Raw genomic sequence first — 18,129 nt, 5'->3', positions numbered from 1 at the left:
AACAAGTCCAAGCATTCAGTTTATTATAAGATTCCTCCACTGCTAGGTGTTTTCCAAGAGTGTTTACTTACAGTTGTTCAGGCATTTTAAAACATCTAAGTTGGGTCATCCACACACGAGACACAAAGAGCTATAAATTGTTATTTTACCTTAAGAAAGTCCAAAAGTGTTTTTTACTATTTCATTAAATTGATCAAAAGTAAAGACTTTCATGTTGCAAAAAAATTAAATGAAATAAAAATAAAATAAATGCTGTTCTTTTGAACTTCATATTCAAAGAATCTGGAAAAAAAGTAGATTTATGCAAAAATATTAAGCAGTTCCACGGTTTACGACATCGATAAGAAATGTTTTTTGAGCAGTAAATCTGCATATTAAAATGATTTCTAAAATATCATGTGACACTGAAGACTGGGGTAATGATGCTGAAAATTCAGCTTTACCATCACAGGAATAAATTACACTTTTAAAAATGTATTAAAATAGAAAATAGTTCAATTATAATAGCATTTCACAATATTACTGTATCTTTGATTAGAAATATTTTTTATTTTTTGAAAAAGAACATTTTAAAAAAATCAGAACATGTAAAAAAACTGCATGCATAATGCATAAAACTTATATAGAAAAAAATATGATACTGAAAGTTACTATTAAAATGCATTTTACAATTATATTAAAAGAATAAAAGGTGGCATTTTAGCACACTTAAATTTTCAAGTCAAGTCATTTTTTTTTTTATTCATTACACAGCAATCCTGGTGAAAAAGTATGAAAAACAAATTTGTGCTTTGTTAACGGAAGAGAAACAGCAACAACTGTAGAAGGTGTAATCATATTTAACTGCAGATGGACTAAGAAGAAAAATAAGGCATTCATGTTGACGATTCATTTATTGTACACAATATAAAAGGTTTGAAATTAAATGCTGGGCACCGGGTAAACAAAAAAAAGAAAAAAAAAAAAAGACATTTTAGCTTAGATTACAAACAGTTAGGCAACTACTTTGGTACAAATATTTAAACAGTTTGTTACACATTTAAGATGTACCTTTGATCAAAAACAGTGAAAAAGCAAGAACATTTCAAACAAAAAGTGGAGATCATATGAAGCCAATTCATATTTATGGAAAACCCTGAAAAATCTATAAAAAGCTACCTGGACAGTGGTTAAAAGCATGATCCTAGTGATCAATGAAACAACATAGGCTCTTAAATGATTAATCCTAAATCATTTCTTAAAAAGACCCTATTACATCAGTTCTCTCTGAAGAGTGGTTGAAGAGTGTCCTATGGCTGAAATCGGTCACTGTCTGCCCCCTGCTGTTGCAACAGTAGAAGTATAATACATCATTAAAATGAATAAACGGGTAGTTTCCAGCAAAAATGAGCGATATTCTCAATTTAAAATACATAGTACAAAGTCTAGTGTAAGAAAGTGAATTCAGTTTGGGTCGGACCTTAACCCGTCCATTTTCAACTTTGATCCAATATGAATCAGTATAACTTAAAGACCTCCTTTCTCTCCAAATGGTCCAATTCCCTAATGAAACACTGACTGAGAGATAGTCAACATTATACAAAGGATTCAAGTGCAAAACGTATGCTAACAAATGCACAAATCACACCCACAATGACAGGAGACGAGGAGACAGATTAAAAAAAAAAAAAATGCAAAAGTATGTGAAAAAAAAAAAAAAGTGGTGTGAAAATACATAATGATGTGACTTCACAGAAAAAAAAAAAACATTTGTTGAAGACTGTGCAACTGCCATTAAGATTTAGTGATCTGACCTCAAACTGCGGATGAAACGTTCGGTCTGGGACAACACACACACACACATCCCTTTCATGAGGATCAGTCCTCTGCGGACGGCCGCTTTTTCAGACTAAACCACCGGGATATGGATTTTCTCTTGCCTTTTTCTTTCTTCATATCTGCAAATGGTAAAGCATAACCCATACTTAACTGCAAGGTACATAAAGTTCATTTCAAGAGAAACCAAGAGGTCATTTACTAATGGTGACCACAGAACATCAGTAACAGCTTCCAGGGCTTTCCGGCAGTTTTTATGTCATGAATTGCAAATGGTTATGACTTTTGCCCACATTTATGCATTGGTTTAATTGGGTTAGTAAATTATACATTTTATTATAAGTCATTTTAGCTTTGAAAATGCAGACGGATCATTAGCCAAGGCTAGATACCTATGGCTTCCATTAGTGATCATTAAAACAAAAAAAATAGGTTGCATTACTTTTCCTGTTTGGCCTTTCAAATCGTGGAATATATAAACATGCACTGAGCAATTACTCCCAAGATTCATAGCACTTTGAGTCGGTGGGTGGAGAGTTGCACAGGTGGCAGTTATTCCAAAAAGAAAACTTTAGTTTTAGCATCAGAGATTGAAATGGAAAAAAACCTGAACTGCCTAACCTCTGAACTGCTTAAACAATGAAAGTGCAAACAATATTGAGCAATTAATACAAGTTTTTATTGGAAAACCTTTCTGTATTAAGTGCATTAGATTCCAGTGCCATAATTACAATGTGGGCCTCGAGTAGAACTCTCATGTGCAACCAGCTTTACCATACTAAACTAAATATATCAGTTTATATTATTATGTTGACTAGAAACAGACACTAAACCTTACCAATAATAACACTCTCTGCCATCAGCGAACAAATGGTGACAATAAACAATTGTCTCTTCACTGCCAGCCTCTTATTATTTGCAAACAGGAAGGGATGTTCATTTTGAATCATCCAACAGACATCCAATGGACCATAATAAATAGAGTTGGCTGCAAATTTCTGCCTCTTTAAAATCAGAGCCAGCTGGTGCAGAGTAATCAGTTTCTAGCTAGAGAAATGTAATGTGTTGTAAAATAAGAAATTGTCATGTTTTTGAGGAACCTTAAAATGTTAAATTCATTGAAATGTATTTTTAAAAAGGTTAAATATTTATTTAGCACAATTTCCTCTACCTTTTTCAAAAGTTTACGGAAAAAAGTAAAAAAATAATAATCTCAGGTTTTAATGCTACATAATCATACTTACCAAGATTCTGCATCATCTTATTCAGCTGCTCATCCTCCTCTTCCTCCCTATATATAGATGCGTAAAAAGATTCACAAATGTCATATTATTCTAAACACATAAAAATAAGAAATAAATAGCCTATTTACTTTAATGAATGTACCTAGTCATTTTGTGCATTTAAAAAAAAAATTATAAAATAAAAAAACCTGGTCGTACTGTGCATATTATTATAAATCTTAAAAGTTTCGATTTTTTTTATTTTTTTTTATAAAAATATAGTAAATTCTCTCTTCTACTGATGCAACCAAGTATGTTGGTCAGGGACGATAGGATATGATGTGTTGCACACCTCAGTCTGTCTTCATCCAGCCCCTCCACTATTGCGTTCCTGTCATTCACAATCCCCACAAGTTTGGCCATCAGCTCTTCCCCTCGTTTACGATCCCATGATGTCTTCAGATGCTCTACGGGATAGAAACATCATTTAAGAGCTAGATTTGATTACACAAAATTTATATGACGCTTTTAAGCAAAAGTAGATCTTTTAAATTAACCAAATCATAAAATCAGTTTACAACCATCTACACAAAGCTTCCTCATCATCCAGTTATACAGTAACCCCATAAAGTATAAATACCATAGCACTACACAAACAAAATGTTTGATCAAGCAGCATCTGCAAACAAATGATGCTTGACTTTTTCAGTGTCGTACCAACCTGGTTTGTCCAGCAGTTTCCTGAGTTCAGCCTCAACACTGGGCTGCTCCTCCTCTAGATCCTGTGTCTTGGCACTATCAGAACACAATATCACAGACAATAAATCTGTTTAATGCACATTTAGACATGGAAGATATTCACTATCAGCATTACAGTAATTCAAGGGTTTACACATACATGTACACAAGCTCAGATTCGCGTCTCATGTAGACCTGTTTGTTTCTGATGAGGGTAAACCAGTCCACCATTAAGTCGTTCATTAATGTGTCCTCTTCTCCTTCTAAAGAAAAAACAAAAAATGCTAAATTCCTTTTAAACAATTGCATTTGTTTAGGCAAATACATGAAGTTAAAGGGATTGTTCACCCAAAAATGAAAAGTCTGCCATCATTTACTCATCCTCAAGTAGTTCCAAACCTGTATGAATGTCTTTGTTCTGCTGAACACAAAAGGAAGATATTCTGAAGAATGTGGGGAAACAGCAGTTCTGGGGCACCATTGACTTCCATAGTTTTTTTTTCCTACTATGGAAGTCAATGGTGCCCCAAAACAGCCTGGTTACAAAGTTTCTTCAAAATACTTTGTGTTCGGCAGTACAAAGAAACGCATACAGGTTTGGAACCACTTGAGGGTGAGTAAATGACAGAATTTTCATTTTTGGGTGAACTATCCCTTTAAGAGTTGAGAATTCACATTCGTAATTTGTCTCCACCTGCTGGAGCACCAGAGGACAACATCTAGACTTTGAATGCTTATATTTTAGCAAGCATGTTTAAATAATGCTTAAACCACTAATACAGTTTATTTAGTCATATATATATATATATATATATATGTGTGTGTGTATTTTTTTTACAAGTTGAATGTGAAAAGTTGGTTAATTTTACAATTCGTAATATGTATCCATTTGTTTTGCAAGATAAATGGACACAGTAAAATAATTATTCCTTTAACATGCGAGTGTCTGAGAAGTGGATCTGACAAAAGGCTATTCATTCTTTCCTTATCTATAAAAGAGCAGGTTTTTAAGAGTGTGTGTGTGTACAGACCCTCATCACATTGTCGGAGTTGTTTTTCCAGATCTACTCCTCTTTTCTCCAACTCGTTCATATGGATCTCGATTTCCTTCAGTTCTTTTTGAATGTCTTCTATAGGAATGTAACCCGGCTAAAGCAAACAGACACAATATGTCAAACGTTGACTTTCTGCACAAACGACTTTGGACAGATCCTCAGTGGTTTATTTATTCCTTTCAATGCTTTTCTAGTCTATCAGAGGAGTGAAAGACTGTTCAGAAGTCTGGGCTTACTATGAAGTCACTATTTTGATGCTAACAGTCTATTCAAAGATAACTGTGCCCCAAAGGTCCTTTTGACTCTCCAAAACAGTCTAAATAGGCCCCTTGACAAAGTATTCCCTCAACACTCACACACATCAGTGCAGACAGAAATGCACAAGACCAGATAACACATGTAATTATTGTTTTGACACACACCTTGTGCAATTTGTGCGCTTCAGTCTCTGAGGGACTAACAGGAGATACGATGCTGCCACTGCTGGTATCTGGAAGACAGACAGAGATGAAAACATACAGATGAACAGAGAAACAAATGTACTGCAAGCAGCGCTCTTATTAATCTTAATGCAATTAATGTTAATGTAACTGTTCATGTTAACATATATGCATGTCTGTACTTGGGTCCCTTTTAGGGGAAGTCGTGGCCTAATGGTTAGAGAGTCGGACTCATAATCCAAAGGTTGTTTGTATGTTTGCCCATTGACCCCAAAGAAAATTATCAGTCTATAATTTTAATGTTAGGTTTATTTTAACAGTGAGAGACAGAACGACAACAAAAAAAAAATATCCAGAAATTTTTTTGCTTCGCAAAACATAATTTACTACTTGGTGGAAAAACCCTTGTTGGCAATCACAGAGGTCAGATGTTTCTTGTTGTTGGCCACCAGGTTTGCACACATCTCAGGAGGGATTTTATCCCACTCCTCTTTGCAGATCCTCTCCAAGTCATTAAGGTTTCGAGGCTGACGTTTGGCAACTCGAACCTTCAGCTCCCTCCACAGATTTTCTATGGGATTAAGGTCTGGAGACTGGCTAGGCCACTCCAGGACCTTAATGTGCTTCTTCTTGAGCCACTCCTTTGTTGCCTTGGCCGTGTGTTTTGGGTCATTATCATGCTGGAATACCCATCCACGACCCATTTTCAATGCCCTGGCCGGCTTCAATCTTCCCTGGCTGGCTGCTTTCTCGAGCAGGGGGACTTTGCGGGCGCTGCAGGATTTCAGTCCTAATAGCCCATTCCAGCCTTGTGTAGGTCTACAATCTTGTCCCTGATATCCTTGGACAGCTCTTTGGTCTTGGCCATGGTGGAGAGATTGGAATCTGATTGATTGATTGCTTCTGTGGACAGATGTCTTTTATACAGATAACAAACTGAGATTAGGAGCGCTCCCTTTAAGAGAGTGTTCCTAATCTCAGCTCCTTACCTGTATAAAAGACACCCGGGAGCCAGACATCTTGCTGATTGATAGGGGATCAAATACTTATGACTCATTAAAATGCAAAGAAATGTCTAACTTTTTTTAAAATGCGTTTTTCTGGATTTTTTTGTTGTTATTCTGTCTCTCACTGTTCAAATAACCCTACCATTAAAATTGTAGACTGATCATTTCTTTGTCAGTGGGCAAACGTACAAAATCAGCAGAGGATCAAATAATTTTTCCCCACTGTATTATTCAGTTTCCCCATTTACAACTTGTTTTAGGCACATCACACGTTTTGTAAAATTGTCTAATAAACTTTCATTCATTAATTCATTCACTGGATGTCCAAACCTTTCACTTTTTTTAAAAGATGTACTTGTTCTTATGTGACCTCCATTGTTGAATAAAAGAATATATAACAACATCTTACCACTAGATTTAGGCCCGTTTTTCATTGGGCTAGGTGAGGGAGCTTTGGGTGAGTTGATGCTAATGGAGATGCTTGTGGTAGAGGGTGGTGCAGGAACAGATGTCTGGGAGATACCCACACCCGATGTCCTTGGAGAGGAAGCTGCTTCCGGCTTCTTGGAGGGTGAGCCAGTGTTTTCTGTGGAACCGACAGTTCTATAAAAAGGAGAAGATATTAAACTTGTGTTTTGTTTCTGAGCAACTAAATGTTCAGCATGGCTTATCTCACCTCTGACAGGTGAAAGATTGGGAAGGGGGGGGGGGCATGTTGAAGGGACAGTTACAGGTGAAAGATCTTCTGGGGGGGGGGGGGGGTGCTTGTGCACTGGGCTCTATCGCTCTGGGGGCTTTCAGATACGACCCACTGTTGGTCTTATTGGGCGCAGCGGGTTTACACGACCATCAAGAGAACCAATCACAAGAGAGCGTGAAGGAATGGGAGGGACAGACTGTCTGGAGAATGAACCAGTTAATCGATGAAGAGCAGGATGATTTGGTTAGGGAAATCATATAGAGAGGTTATTAAATGATTTTACAGAGAAAGAACATGACACAAAATGATTCATCTGTCTGATTAAAAAAAATATTAAAGAACAAGAAAGTATTAGTAAAGATCAAAAGCAGGTTTGATTTAGAGAGAAAAGAGCACAACTTACTTTACAGGCCTGAGTATGGACCTCCAATCAGATGGAGCTGTATCGTTTTCTGAAATTACATCAAAAGATTTTCATTTAGAAATGGACCTAGTAGACATTTTAAAAATGAGAAGACATTTTTTTGCATTATTTTATTTGGTTTAATGTGATTTAAGAAGAATATGTTCCTACATCAACTTCCTTGTTGGTCTTAGAATACATTTTCTATTAATAAATTCATTCATTTTGGCTTACAACTACACTACGGTTCTAAAATTAAGTAAGATTTTTAACTTATTTAGCAAGGATGCACATCAAATTTGACAATAAAGACATTAGTAATGTCTTTAAAAAATTCTATTACAAATTTTTCTATTTCTATTACAAAAAAAAAAAAAAAAAAAAAAATTATATTTGAACAACAGTCTTAAGTTATAATTTCACTTTGATTTTAGAGGTAGGTTAGGTTTATGTATGCAAAAATGCTTTTTTACTGAATTACTGTAGCTATTATTAAAGCAATGTAAGAAAGGGTTTAAAACTGTAACCTTGACCAGTATTTTGATGCAAAAAGAATGTAAATATAAACGTACAAACATATGAACATATTGGTGCTTTGCGTTTCCAGATAAATGTAATATTATGATAAGCCCCAAAAAAGAAAAAAAAAGAAAAAAAGAAAAAAAGAAAAAAAATCATAAACCTTAAATGGAGAAGTGAAATGAACTGACATTTATTTTATTTCTTTTACATTTTTTAAATGTAAATTCAGAAATCCACCACATGCCACTTGAGATTTTTTTTTTTAATTGGAATTCAAGGACCAACAAATGCTGCTTGATATTGAGCACATTAAAAATTGTGAAAAGGCAGAGAAAAATCCATCAAGCAAAATAACAAATAAGAGCAAGGTCTGTATGTTATCAATGCATCAGGTGTGTCTTCCTCACCCTTGCTGTTGGACGACAGCGTGCTCGCAGGCCTGGAGGTTTTATCTTTGATCCAGGATGGTGCTGCAGCAGCCTGGGCAGTAGGTTCCACACTGGTATCCGGTGCTTTGAGACGCACCCTACCTGAGGGGCCTTTAGCAACCGATTCCACAGGGGAAACATTACTATAGAAACCAAAGTGAGAAGAGATTGTGTTAATGATAGATGTGCCTTTTTACACAAACATGTCAGCAAAACATGAGTTTAAACAATCCTCAACAGGCTTGATTATATAAAGGCTATAATTCGGTTTCATTTATGACCCTTGAACGCCACCACCCTGTGATAAGTCATAAAATATATGCCAAGTATGTAATGCACTCTTAGTAGGTGATTGTAGCTCACCTGTTGTTTGCTTTCAGCCCAGCTGGACTCAGAGACGAGTTGTTGTTGTTATTTTTTTCCACCGTCACCATCTTGCCGATCACAGCTTTGGCTTTCTCCTTTTCATTCTCCTTCTGTTTTTCCGTGTCCTGTGTTTTTGCCCAGTCTCCCACCCGCAGCAGGACTCTACCTTTACCAGCAGCGGCTCCTTCAGTGGCTCTAGGTGCTGTGCTTTCTGGTGTAGGAGTTTTAACACTTGCTGTACTCACAGATATAGTTGAGGTGTACGATGAGGTGCTCTTACTGGCAGGCACAATACTGCTGGGATTGCTGCTGGACTCAAAGAATCTATCCAAGAAAAAAAAAAAACACAATATTTAGGTTCAAATCAATTCAATAAGCCTTCCATTGTCATTATGGTTGATAACCATAATGGCAAACCAACATTAAAATTCAATTTTGTCTAAATAAATGTATAAGTAAATAATAATATTAATGATTGTATTATTATTACTACTACTACTACTATTATTATTGATACTACTACTAATAATAATAATAAAATATTAATAAAAATAATACCTTTTTAATAATAATCTGAAAACTAAAATTAATTGGTATAAATGCTAAAGTGAACTTAGCCATCACAATATTATAAAGTACTGTATAAAAATGGATATTGATTTTGAGATTTATTTTAAATTGTTATTAAAATGTTAAAGGGAGCGTTAGATGACGGTAAAGGGAATTAAATATAAAGATGCACCGACTGATCGGCCAGGGACCGGAATTAGCCGGTTTTCCGCATGACCGGCCTGTGACTGATAATGTATTTATGTCGTGCCAGATGAGGCTTGCACAGGCTGAGTGACTGTGTGAGAGAGACTCGTGCAGAAATCAAAACAAATGAGCACAACAGAACACACAGAATAGATGCATACTGCGCTATAAAGAATAAAAGAAATGATACATTTAGATACACAACAATATTGCACAAGCAAAATGTTTCAACACGATTACAATGTGATGTTATAGGCTATATATGAATAGTAGTTTAATAAACAAGTTAAAATTAAGTGACTAACATTTTAGACACAATATTGACTGTTTTTGCTCAATTTTGTTGATGAAAATGGTTCCAAACAAATCAGAACTGTTTTGGGTCTAGATAATACTAGATACGGTGTTTAGATATTGAATGAATCCACGTTTTTGAACGAATCAAGAAAGTCAATGATTCAGTAACCCATTCATAAATACAGTAGTCACTTGCCTCGTTTCTGAATGAATCAGCTGTTTGAACGAATCTGTTGAATGAAGGACTAAATGACTCACTCATTCAAACAGTAATTTGCCGCCACCTACTGGTTTGGTTTCATATCTAAAAGGATCATTGCATTTTTCCCAATATTTCTTATTTGTATGTGTAAAAAATATTTAAAACAGTCTTATAAAATTCTTTATGCATTCGAAAGTTTGCAGTGTGAATGCATTGTGGTAACAGCTCTACAGTTTCTTATTATTCTAACTGAATTAATTGAAACAATGTAAGAATTTAATGTGAAATGACATTTAATAAGGTTAGTAAAAAAAAAAAAAAAAAAAAAAAAAAAAAAAAAAAGACAATTTAAGAAATGACAACTATTTTGTTAAATACAGCAACTCCTTGTCAGTTAATTGTTATTTCTGTGCTTTATTTTTAAAGTTGTTTGAGAACATCTGTAACTTTGTCCAGATTAGGGGAATTGTAATGTTTAATAATTTTGTATTATGTAAATAATTTTTTGCATTAAAAAAGTATAGACTTTTGTTTGCATAAACTTTCAATTATAGATTTTAGAAAGAAAATTGGAATCGGCAAAAATCGGTATTGGCAGGTCACACTTACAAAAAAAATATCAGAAATCGGCCAAGAAAATTGCAATCGGTGCATCTCTAATTAAATATTCAGATGTCCATTTTTGACTACTACCAATAAAATAAAAGATGTAATATCCACCGACATGGTACCGATATATCTTGCATCAAGCATAAAAATAATCTTTCAAATACACTCCAACGATCTGAGAAACAACATTAAATTCTTAGAAGCCACATTTTATGTAATTTAGCCAGCTAGGACAAGATTACCCTTTCACCAGTCTAATATGGACCCAGTTCCTGATACAAAGCAGTCTTATTTTAGAATTATTTATATACCATTATATTATTTATTAATAGCCTGAATTAGCTTTTTTTTTTTATATACATTTTCAGTTTTTTATTTTAGCTTTATTTAAGCATTTTTGTGTGCTTTTTTGGGGCATTTTTTGTTGGCATTCTATTGTACACACACAACTTTATTTTTATTTGAGTTATTATATTACATTTGTAATTTGCTTAATTTTTTGTTTACATTTTTTTTATCTAATATTTAGATTTTATTTCAGATTTATTTAAATAACTGGAAATGTTTTTTGATAGTTTTACTCAACGATAACATCTCTGATCCAATAAAATATTAGAATACTGAACCGAAAGACATTCACCTCATTCTGGCTTCTTGGTTCTTCTGCACACTGTTGCTTAATGGTTTAAGAGACTCCGTGGGTGTTCGGGGGCTAAAGGAGGTCTTCACAGTTGTAGCCTCTGGTGCTGGAGTAGTTTTTGGTGCTGGTGTGAGCCGAACCGCTGGAGTAGGTGTGGCAGCTAACTCACGAGTGGGTGCACGGTCACTTTTATTGGCCAGCCAGCTTAGTTTAGATGCATTAGGTGTTAAACCAGATTTTCCAGTATCTCCTGATGCATTCTGGTCAGTCTTGCTTATAAATGTGGATGGTGCCTTCGGTGAAGTCACTGTGATGCGTGTAGTTGGGACAGTTACAGGCTTCTCTATGCTTGTGTGTGTCTTGCAGATGAAAGTTCCCGCTTCTTTTCCAGGCTTGTATGTGCCAGAGAGAAGAATAGTGGAACACTCTTTGCATCTGTTGAATAGAGAGGTCATAGTTAACAAAACAGAAAAAATATAATATACTTAGACTTAAGGTTTTTACACCGGATAGGTCTAATCATGAAAAGACTTTCTAAAAACATCAGGAGATGAATGGATGCTAAATGATCAGCCGACTGAAAACAAAACAATGAACCCTATAATAGCTGCCATACAGCAAACAATGAAAGGAATTTATATAATTTTAACTGATAGGCAGTCATTACAAACATGTTTCCCACATTACACTGCTCAAATTAAATCATTATGACGACAATTTCAGCATTATATAAGTGATTCACTAGAAATGTGTGGTGGATGCATTTACATACACTACCTGTCAAAAGTTTGGAATAAGTTTTTTTTTTTTTTTTTTTACATTTATCTTATGCTCACCAAGGCTGCATTAATTTGATTTAAAAAAAAAAAATAGAAGTTTTACTACAATTTTAAACACATGTTTTCTATTTTAATATATTTGAAAATATAATTTATTCCTGTGATGGCAAAGCTTAATTTTTTAGCATCATTGCACCAGTCTTCAGCATCAACTGATCCTTCAGAAATCATTCTAATATGCAGATTTGGTGCTCAGTTATTGGTGCTCAATTACAAACAATGGTTCTTAGTATCAATGTTGGAATCCTTTTGCTGCTTAATATTTTTTTGGAAACGCGATACATTTTTTTAGGATACTTTGATGAATAGAAAATTCTAAATGTATTTTAAAGGGTTAGTTCACCCAAAAATGATAAGAAGAAATTCTGTCATTAATTACTCATCCTCATGTCTTTCCGAACCCTTGAGACCTCCATTCATCTTCAGAAAACAAATTAAGATATTTTTGATAAAATCCGGAGCTCTCTGACCCTTCATCAGCAACAATGCAACTGAAATGTTCCCAGACCCAGAAACGTAGCAAGGACATCAGTAAAACAGTCCATGTGACATCAGTGGTTCAACCGTAATTGTAACCGTGTGCAATGAGTCAATGTGTGCAAAAAACAAAAGTTCAACAGTTCTTCTCCTTCACGTCACCCTAGCGCACCATTCTAGAGAGCATCACGACGCATGCACATACGTTCCTTTGCGTGTAAACAAGGCTTAGCGCATGCATGTTCTGCATCAGAAGCATTACGCGCTTGTATTGTTTACGTTCAGAGGTACTCTTGATAATGGTGCAAGACGTGATTTGGAGGAGAAGAATTGTTAAATAAAGTCGTTATTTTTCTGGGCCTGGGAACATTTCAGTTGCACTGCTGTCTATGGAGGGTCAGAGAGCTCTCGGATTTCATCAAAAATATCTTAATTTGTGTTCCAAAGATGAACGAAGGTCTTAAGGTAATTGCACACCAAGTGCAAAATTTTTGTATGCATTTTTTCGTATTCATAATCCTAAAAGTTTGCCACGCACAGAAACCTTGCACACTGAATCCGATGCATATTATTTAATCAGTTGCGAAAAAATTAGTAGCTTAAAAAAAATGGAGTCTTCAAGCATTGAGGATGATTTTGTTGTCCTCTCGCTTCTTAAAAAAAAAAAAGAAAGGAAATATTGGGTCCATCCAATCCTAAAGTATAGAGAGGACGGAGAGTTTCCCCTCCTTAAGGAATAGCAGGATTACCCCGGGCGATTCAAAGTTTACTTCAGGATGTCAGTGGCTGTTTGATGCTTTGCTAGCGATACTAGAGCCACATATTAAAAAAAAAAAAAGACCACCAATTTCTGTGAACTCCTTGTGCAAGCCAAGGATCTATATACTGTGCTTAGTGCTGTGAGATGAAGTGGATGTACTTGACAATCGCCATTCTGGCTTTTGGCGTTCGCTTGTACGGTGGCTCTGAACTGTCAAAACACCTCTCAAAATGCTTGCTACGGATGTGAAAAACGACGTTTATGACAGACGAACATTTCGGAGGCAGTGTGTAAACGTGATTGACATAACGTGAGGTCGAATTTTTTTTTCAACGTGCGAAAATTTCGGACTCAGCGTGCAATGACCTTTACAGGTTTGGAACGACATGAGGGGGAGTAATTAATGACAGAATTTTCATTTTTGAGTGAACTAGCCCTTTAAAAATAAATCTTTTGTAACATTTTAAGGTATTTACTATCACTTTTATAATGAAATATAAAATAATATAATGAAATAATTTCACAATAGAACTGTTTTTACTGTATAAGCCTCAAATAATCTTGGAGCCTTGGTGAGCATAAAGGTCACTGCACACAGAGTCCGAAATTGTCCGAAATTTTCGCATGTTAAAAAATAAATACGATCTCACGTTGTGTTAATCACATTTACACACTGCCTCCAAAACTTTCGTCCGTCATAAAAAATTCGGATCAGGTTCGATTTTTTGCGTTTTCGCATCCATGGCATGCATTTTAATAGAAAAGGATGAGGAATACGAAAAAACTGAAAAACTCAATGACCTTAAGAGTTTTCTTTCAAAAACATAATAAAAAAAAAAATCTAAAGTACTTCAAACTTTTGACCAGTAGTGCTATTTTTATTTCATTTAAATATTAATATTCATTATTATATTTTTCCCTCTTATATCTATCTTATTTTTAGTTTAAAATAAATTAATAAAAGGGCCAATAGATGAAAAAAAAAAAAAAAAAAAAGAGAACAGACTTACTTAAAGCAGTTCCTGTGGTAGAGTTTCCCATCTACTAGGTGGCGCTGCACAAGGTGAACATGTTGGTTGCACACGTTACAACTGCTGCTCAGAGTTGTTTTATTGGCACGTTCTGCCAAAACTTCTCTCTGGAAATGATAAGAAACAAAACAAAAGATCAATTAGTCATGAAGCACTGTGCAAACAATACCTCAATATAAGATTTGTTTAAAACAATATTTAACATAAGTTATCATATCAGAAGTATGTAACCTAGGACAAGTTTGTTATGTACCCATGAGTTTGCATTACACACACTCCACCAGAAATGCAGAACTACCAAAGTTCCTATGTGAGCTGACAGGTGTCAGATGAGTTACTTGGTGTACCTTGTTTTCGTTTGCCGGTTTAGGCGTCTTGATCTCTGTGGCTGGTTTTGGGGAGGGAAAAACTTTAGCCGTGACAGGTTGGTTCTTCTTCTCAGATGGCGCTTCATTAGACTCTTCAGCTGGTCTTTTAATCCCTGCCATACCTCCAACTGCACATCCACACAGTGAAATGTTTTTAGCAATGCTAAAAAAATGAGAGTCCTAATTAAATTTAAAAGTGAAGGGTGTAATTTCTGCACCACTAGTGGCACTAAATGGAATTGCAAAAATGTAGTTTACTACTGTTTGCAGGGTTATAAAACTCCTACGGTGTCACATTATACTACTATTTATATATACTGTACTTTTATACCAAGAATATGCATTATGGCCTCTGGATATCTTTGTGTCTGAAAACAATCATAACTTTTGTAAATTGGGTGGATACACAGCTATGCAGTGACAGTACTATAATTTTTTTAGTATGTCTTACTAGGAGAGCGTCCATGGAAATAATTGTAGTACTGGGACACATAGGTCAGGATGCTGAGGCGATCAGGTACTTTTAAAGCCACCATGTCTTCGGCATCCAGCAAGGCAGGTATACCCAACTCCTTCTCCGCCACCTCAAAAGCCTGGTAAAATATAAATTAATTTAAAAAAATATTTTATATATATATACACATTCTTTTTTTTAGTTGGATCAAGTGCTAGAACTGCAAAAATCATTCCAGATTTTAAGAGATATTTCATATGTAAGGAAATACTTGAATAAAACAAGCTGTTGATAAATATTAACTTGGAATAGACGAGGAACTGAACAATTTAAGTGCTTTTTACACATTAAACAAATATATTTCTGCTTTTATTGTATTAGCTCTTACACAGAAAATATTGATTGGCATTATATACTAAAATTGAGGAGGTTTTAATTTTCTTTGTATAATGTCTGGTCACTTTTACTCTATTCATAATAGTGTGAATATGTCAGTAGATCAGCTTTTAGCTCATGTATAGTTCACAATGTTACAATGATGAACAGTAGGGCAAAAAAATTGTAATTTGTGGTGATTTTCCACAGGCATTGAGTGGTAAAACTATAATTCCCCCATGCCCATTACACACACAAAAATGTAAACTTGGCCTGGATTTCTTCGGGAGAAAAAAACCCATCAAAAATAAACAAGCACAGACATGAACAAGGAGAGAAAACAATCTAGATAAAATCAAGAGAAATAAAGGGGGAGGTATTTCTCTGTAAAGATTCATAAAAAAAAAAAAAAAAAATTCACAAACCTAAAAGTAAAAACTGGAAATCACTACAGATCATGACTGAAACTTTCACGCCAAAAAGTTCCTGTTCTAATAACTGAATGTTAAGACTTATTTTTTGTACACAGTGTATCTGACATATTTTCTCACATAACAGAGCATTGCAATGAGAGGGGACAAAACATTTCATTGCCTTTGCACCGCTGCGTAATTTGAAAAATGAAACGTTGAAATCTCCGTCTGTGCCAGCGTTTTCTTTTACCTGATACCGAATCTCCACCCTGTAAACAATGTATTACCTCATCTTAACAGTTAACACTTTCATTTTCACTGTCTTTGTCACACTAGCTCTGTTTGGAAAGAGAGAGTCATCCTACATGCTCACAAAGCTGTTCATTAGCATTTCTTATGCAGTACTTTTCATTATATGCTTTTGTATACTCTCTTTCACAACAATGCCTTTTTTGGACAGCATTCCTTTTCCGTGGAAACAGGAACATAAGAGTGTGCAGATGATGATTTATTACGGTCTACAACAATGCAACATGTGATTCAGCTGTTGCAAAAGAGAAGAAACCACAAAAATAGGCCTGGAGTATGTGGCTGTGTCACATCTTAACCCTGGTCAACCACACAGGTCAAATAGCTCTATGAGAGGTCTAGGAAACTTGCTAACTGTTAACATGACAGGGTTGTGATCTTTATGGAATGAAGGCATTTTCCAGAAAACTTAAAGCAGATTCAGTTGTTTTGCTCTACTGTCAAGACCAAAAACTTACATGTTAAGGCCTAGGGGAGCATTTGTACATTAAACAAAGAACTTTTTATCTTTAGGGAAAAAAGTATGTATAAACGCTTTAAACCACCCATAAACCAAAATCCTACTCTGTAGAAACTATAATGCTTTTTTAACCTCCAAGAACATACGAGGACAAGTGTATTGTTAACTATTGTTGTGACAGTTATGATATCAGAAGATACCAAAGACAGGTATTCAAAATGAATTAAATTGAAGCTGTTTTTACAACGAAATGGATAAATGAAAATGTAAAACATTATGGTAATGGCAACAATAGAAAGAAGTGATGAAAGTTAGCCGTCTTACCCGTTTATTGTTTTCATAGATATTTTCCTTGCTCAAAGAGTCAAAGTCTCTGTAAGAGAGCAAACAATGAGACAAGCACACATGAGTGAACAGAAAAGGCATTTTCACATGCCAAATATTGTGTCATGTCAACACTCAAGCTCCAGAACTTCACTTAAAACAACTAGAATGTTAGAGTGATGGTGTCATTGGAATAATTTTGAGTATTTCAAGCAAGCAAAAAATAATCTGTTGCCTGAAATCTAAAATGCTTTTAATAGTTTTGTCTACAGTTCTAAAAGTTCCAACTTCTAGTTCGAATTTCTAAAAGTTAATATATTCCGGAAAAAGAATATATAAGTTGTACATTTCTTTCACTTTCTAAAAGTTAGAATGTTCTCCTCATGTTTCTAAGAAGCCTATTGAAACTTTTACTATAATACCATCCGACGCTAATGTCTAATGTCCTCGTGCTAGAAGTTCAAAAGTTTCTTTTGTTTTTAACCATAGTTCTAAATGTTCTGAAACGAGCTGTAAACTGTAAACAGGCGCCACGTTTGAATGCTGAGCATTTTAAATGTTCGTCCAAACTTAAGTTCATACGCTGTTTCTTTGAGCACAATGCAGCACTAACCCGCGCTCTCGTTTGCTGTATGGGGGTTGTTACTTACATCAAGTCCGGTCTGTGTTTGTGAATTAGAGCGCAGAAAGCCAGACCGTCCCGGAAAGATTTGGTCATGTTGGTGATCGACACGTCCCGGTATCCTTCACACTGAATTTTGCACCACTGTTGAAGCGCCTTCACAGCAGCCATGGTGCCAAAGCGATTGAACCCGGGAGGAGCGCTTTAAACCGAACACTGAATCTGAAATTGCTCCCTTCCAATGCGGCGTAACGTTACACGCAAACGGAACACTTTTGTCTTTCACTTACCCACTCAAGTGATCTGATCGTCAGCTGTCCCACTGAAGAAACCCCTGAAACTCCTGAGAACTTATGACGTCTTCATGGGTGGAGTTTTTGGTAAACGTTTTATAAAGGACTTCCCTTAAATTGCACCAGAGGACTATCTATCTATCTATCTATCTATCTATCTATCTATCTATCTATCTATCTATCTATCTATCTATCTATCTATC

At 35.2% G+C, this 18,129-nt stretch overlaps 1 protein-coding gene across 1 annotated transcript; it reads right to left on the bottom strand.

The window, feature by feature from the left end:
• Window positions 1-531: 531 nt before the first annotated feature.
• LOC306873466 (MICAL-like protein 2) lies at window positions 532-17,969 on the bottom strand. Its single transcript, XM_079422783.1, has 18 exons — window positions 17,924-17,969; window positions 17,662-17,835; window positions 17,012-17,060; window positions 15,128-15,269; window positions 14,656-14,804; window positions 14,288-14,415; window positions 11,202-11,636; window positions 8,695-9,021; window positions 8,311-8,474; window positions 7,382-7,430; window positions 6,688-6,881; window positions 5,254-5,321; window positions 4,808-4,925; window positions 3,937-4,039; window positions 3,760-3,833; window positions 3,391-3,505; window positions 3,060-3,106; window positions 532-1,937 (listed from the first exon to the last, which is right to left on the bottom strand). Exons 2-18 carry the CDS (start codon window positions 17,802-17,804, stop codon window positions 1,858-1,860), a joined length of 2,385 nt encoding a protein of 794 aa, XP_079278909.1. The 5' UTR covers window positions 17,805-17,835; window positions 17,924-17,969; the 3' UTR covers window positions 532-1,857.
• Window positions 17,970-18,129: the final 160 nt, after the last annotated feature.

This window comes from Barbus barbus, assembly GCF_936440315.1.
Source record: "Barbus barbus genome assembly, chromosome: 8".
NCBI classification, from domain to species: Eukaryota; Metazoa; Chordata; class Actinopteri; order Cypriniformes; family Cyprinidae; genus Barbus; species Barbus barbus.
The sequence above is the reverse complement of the archived record's forward strand: the minus strand, read 5'-3'. Positions and strand labels throughout refer to the sequence as shown.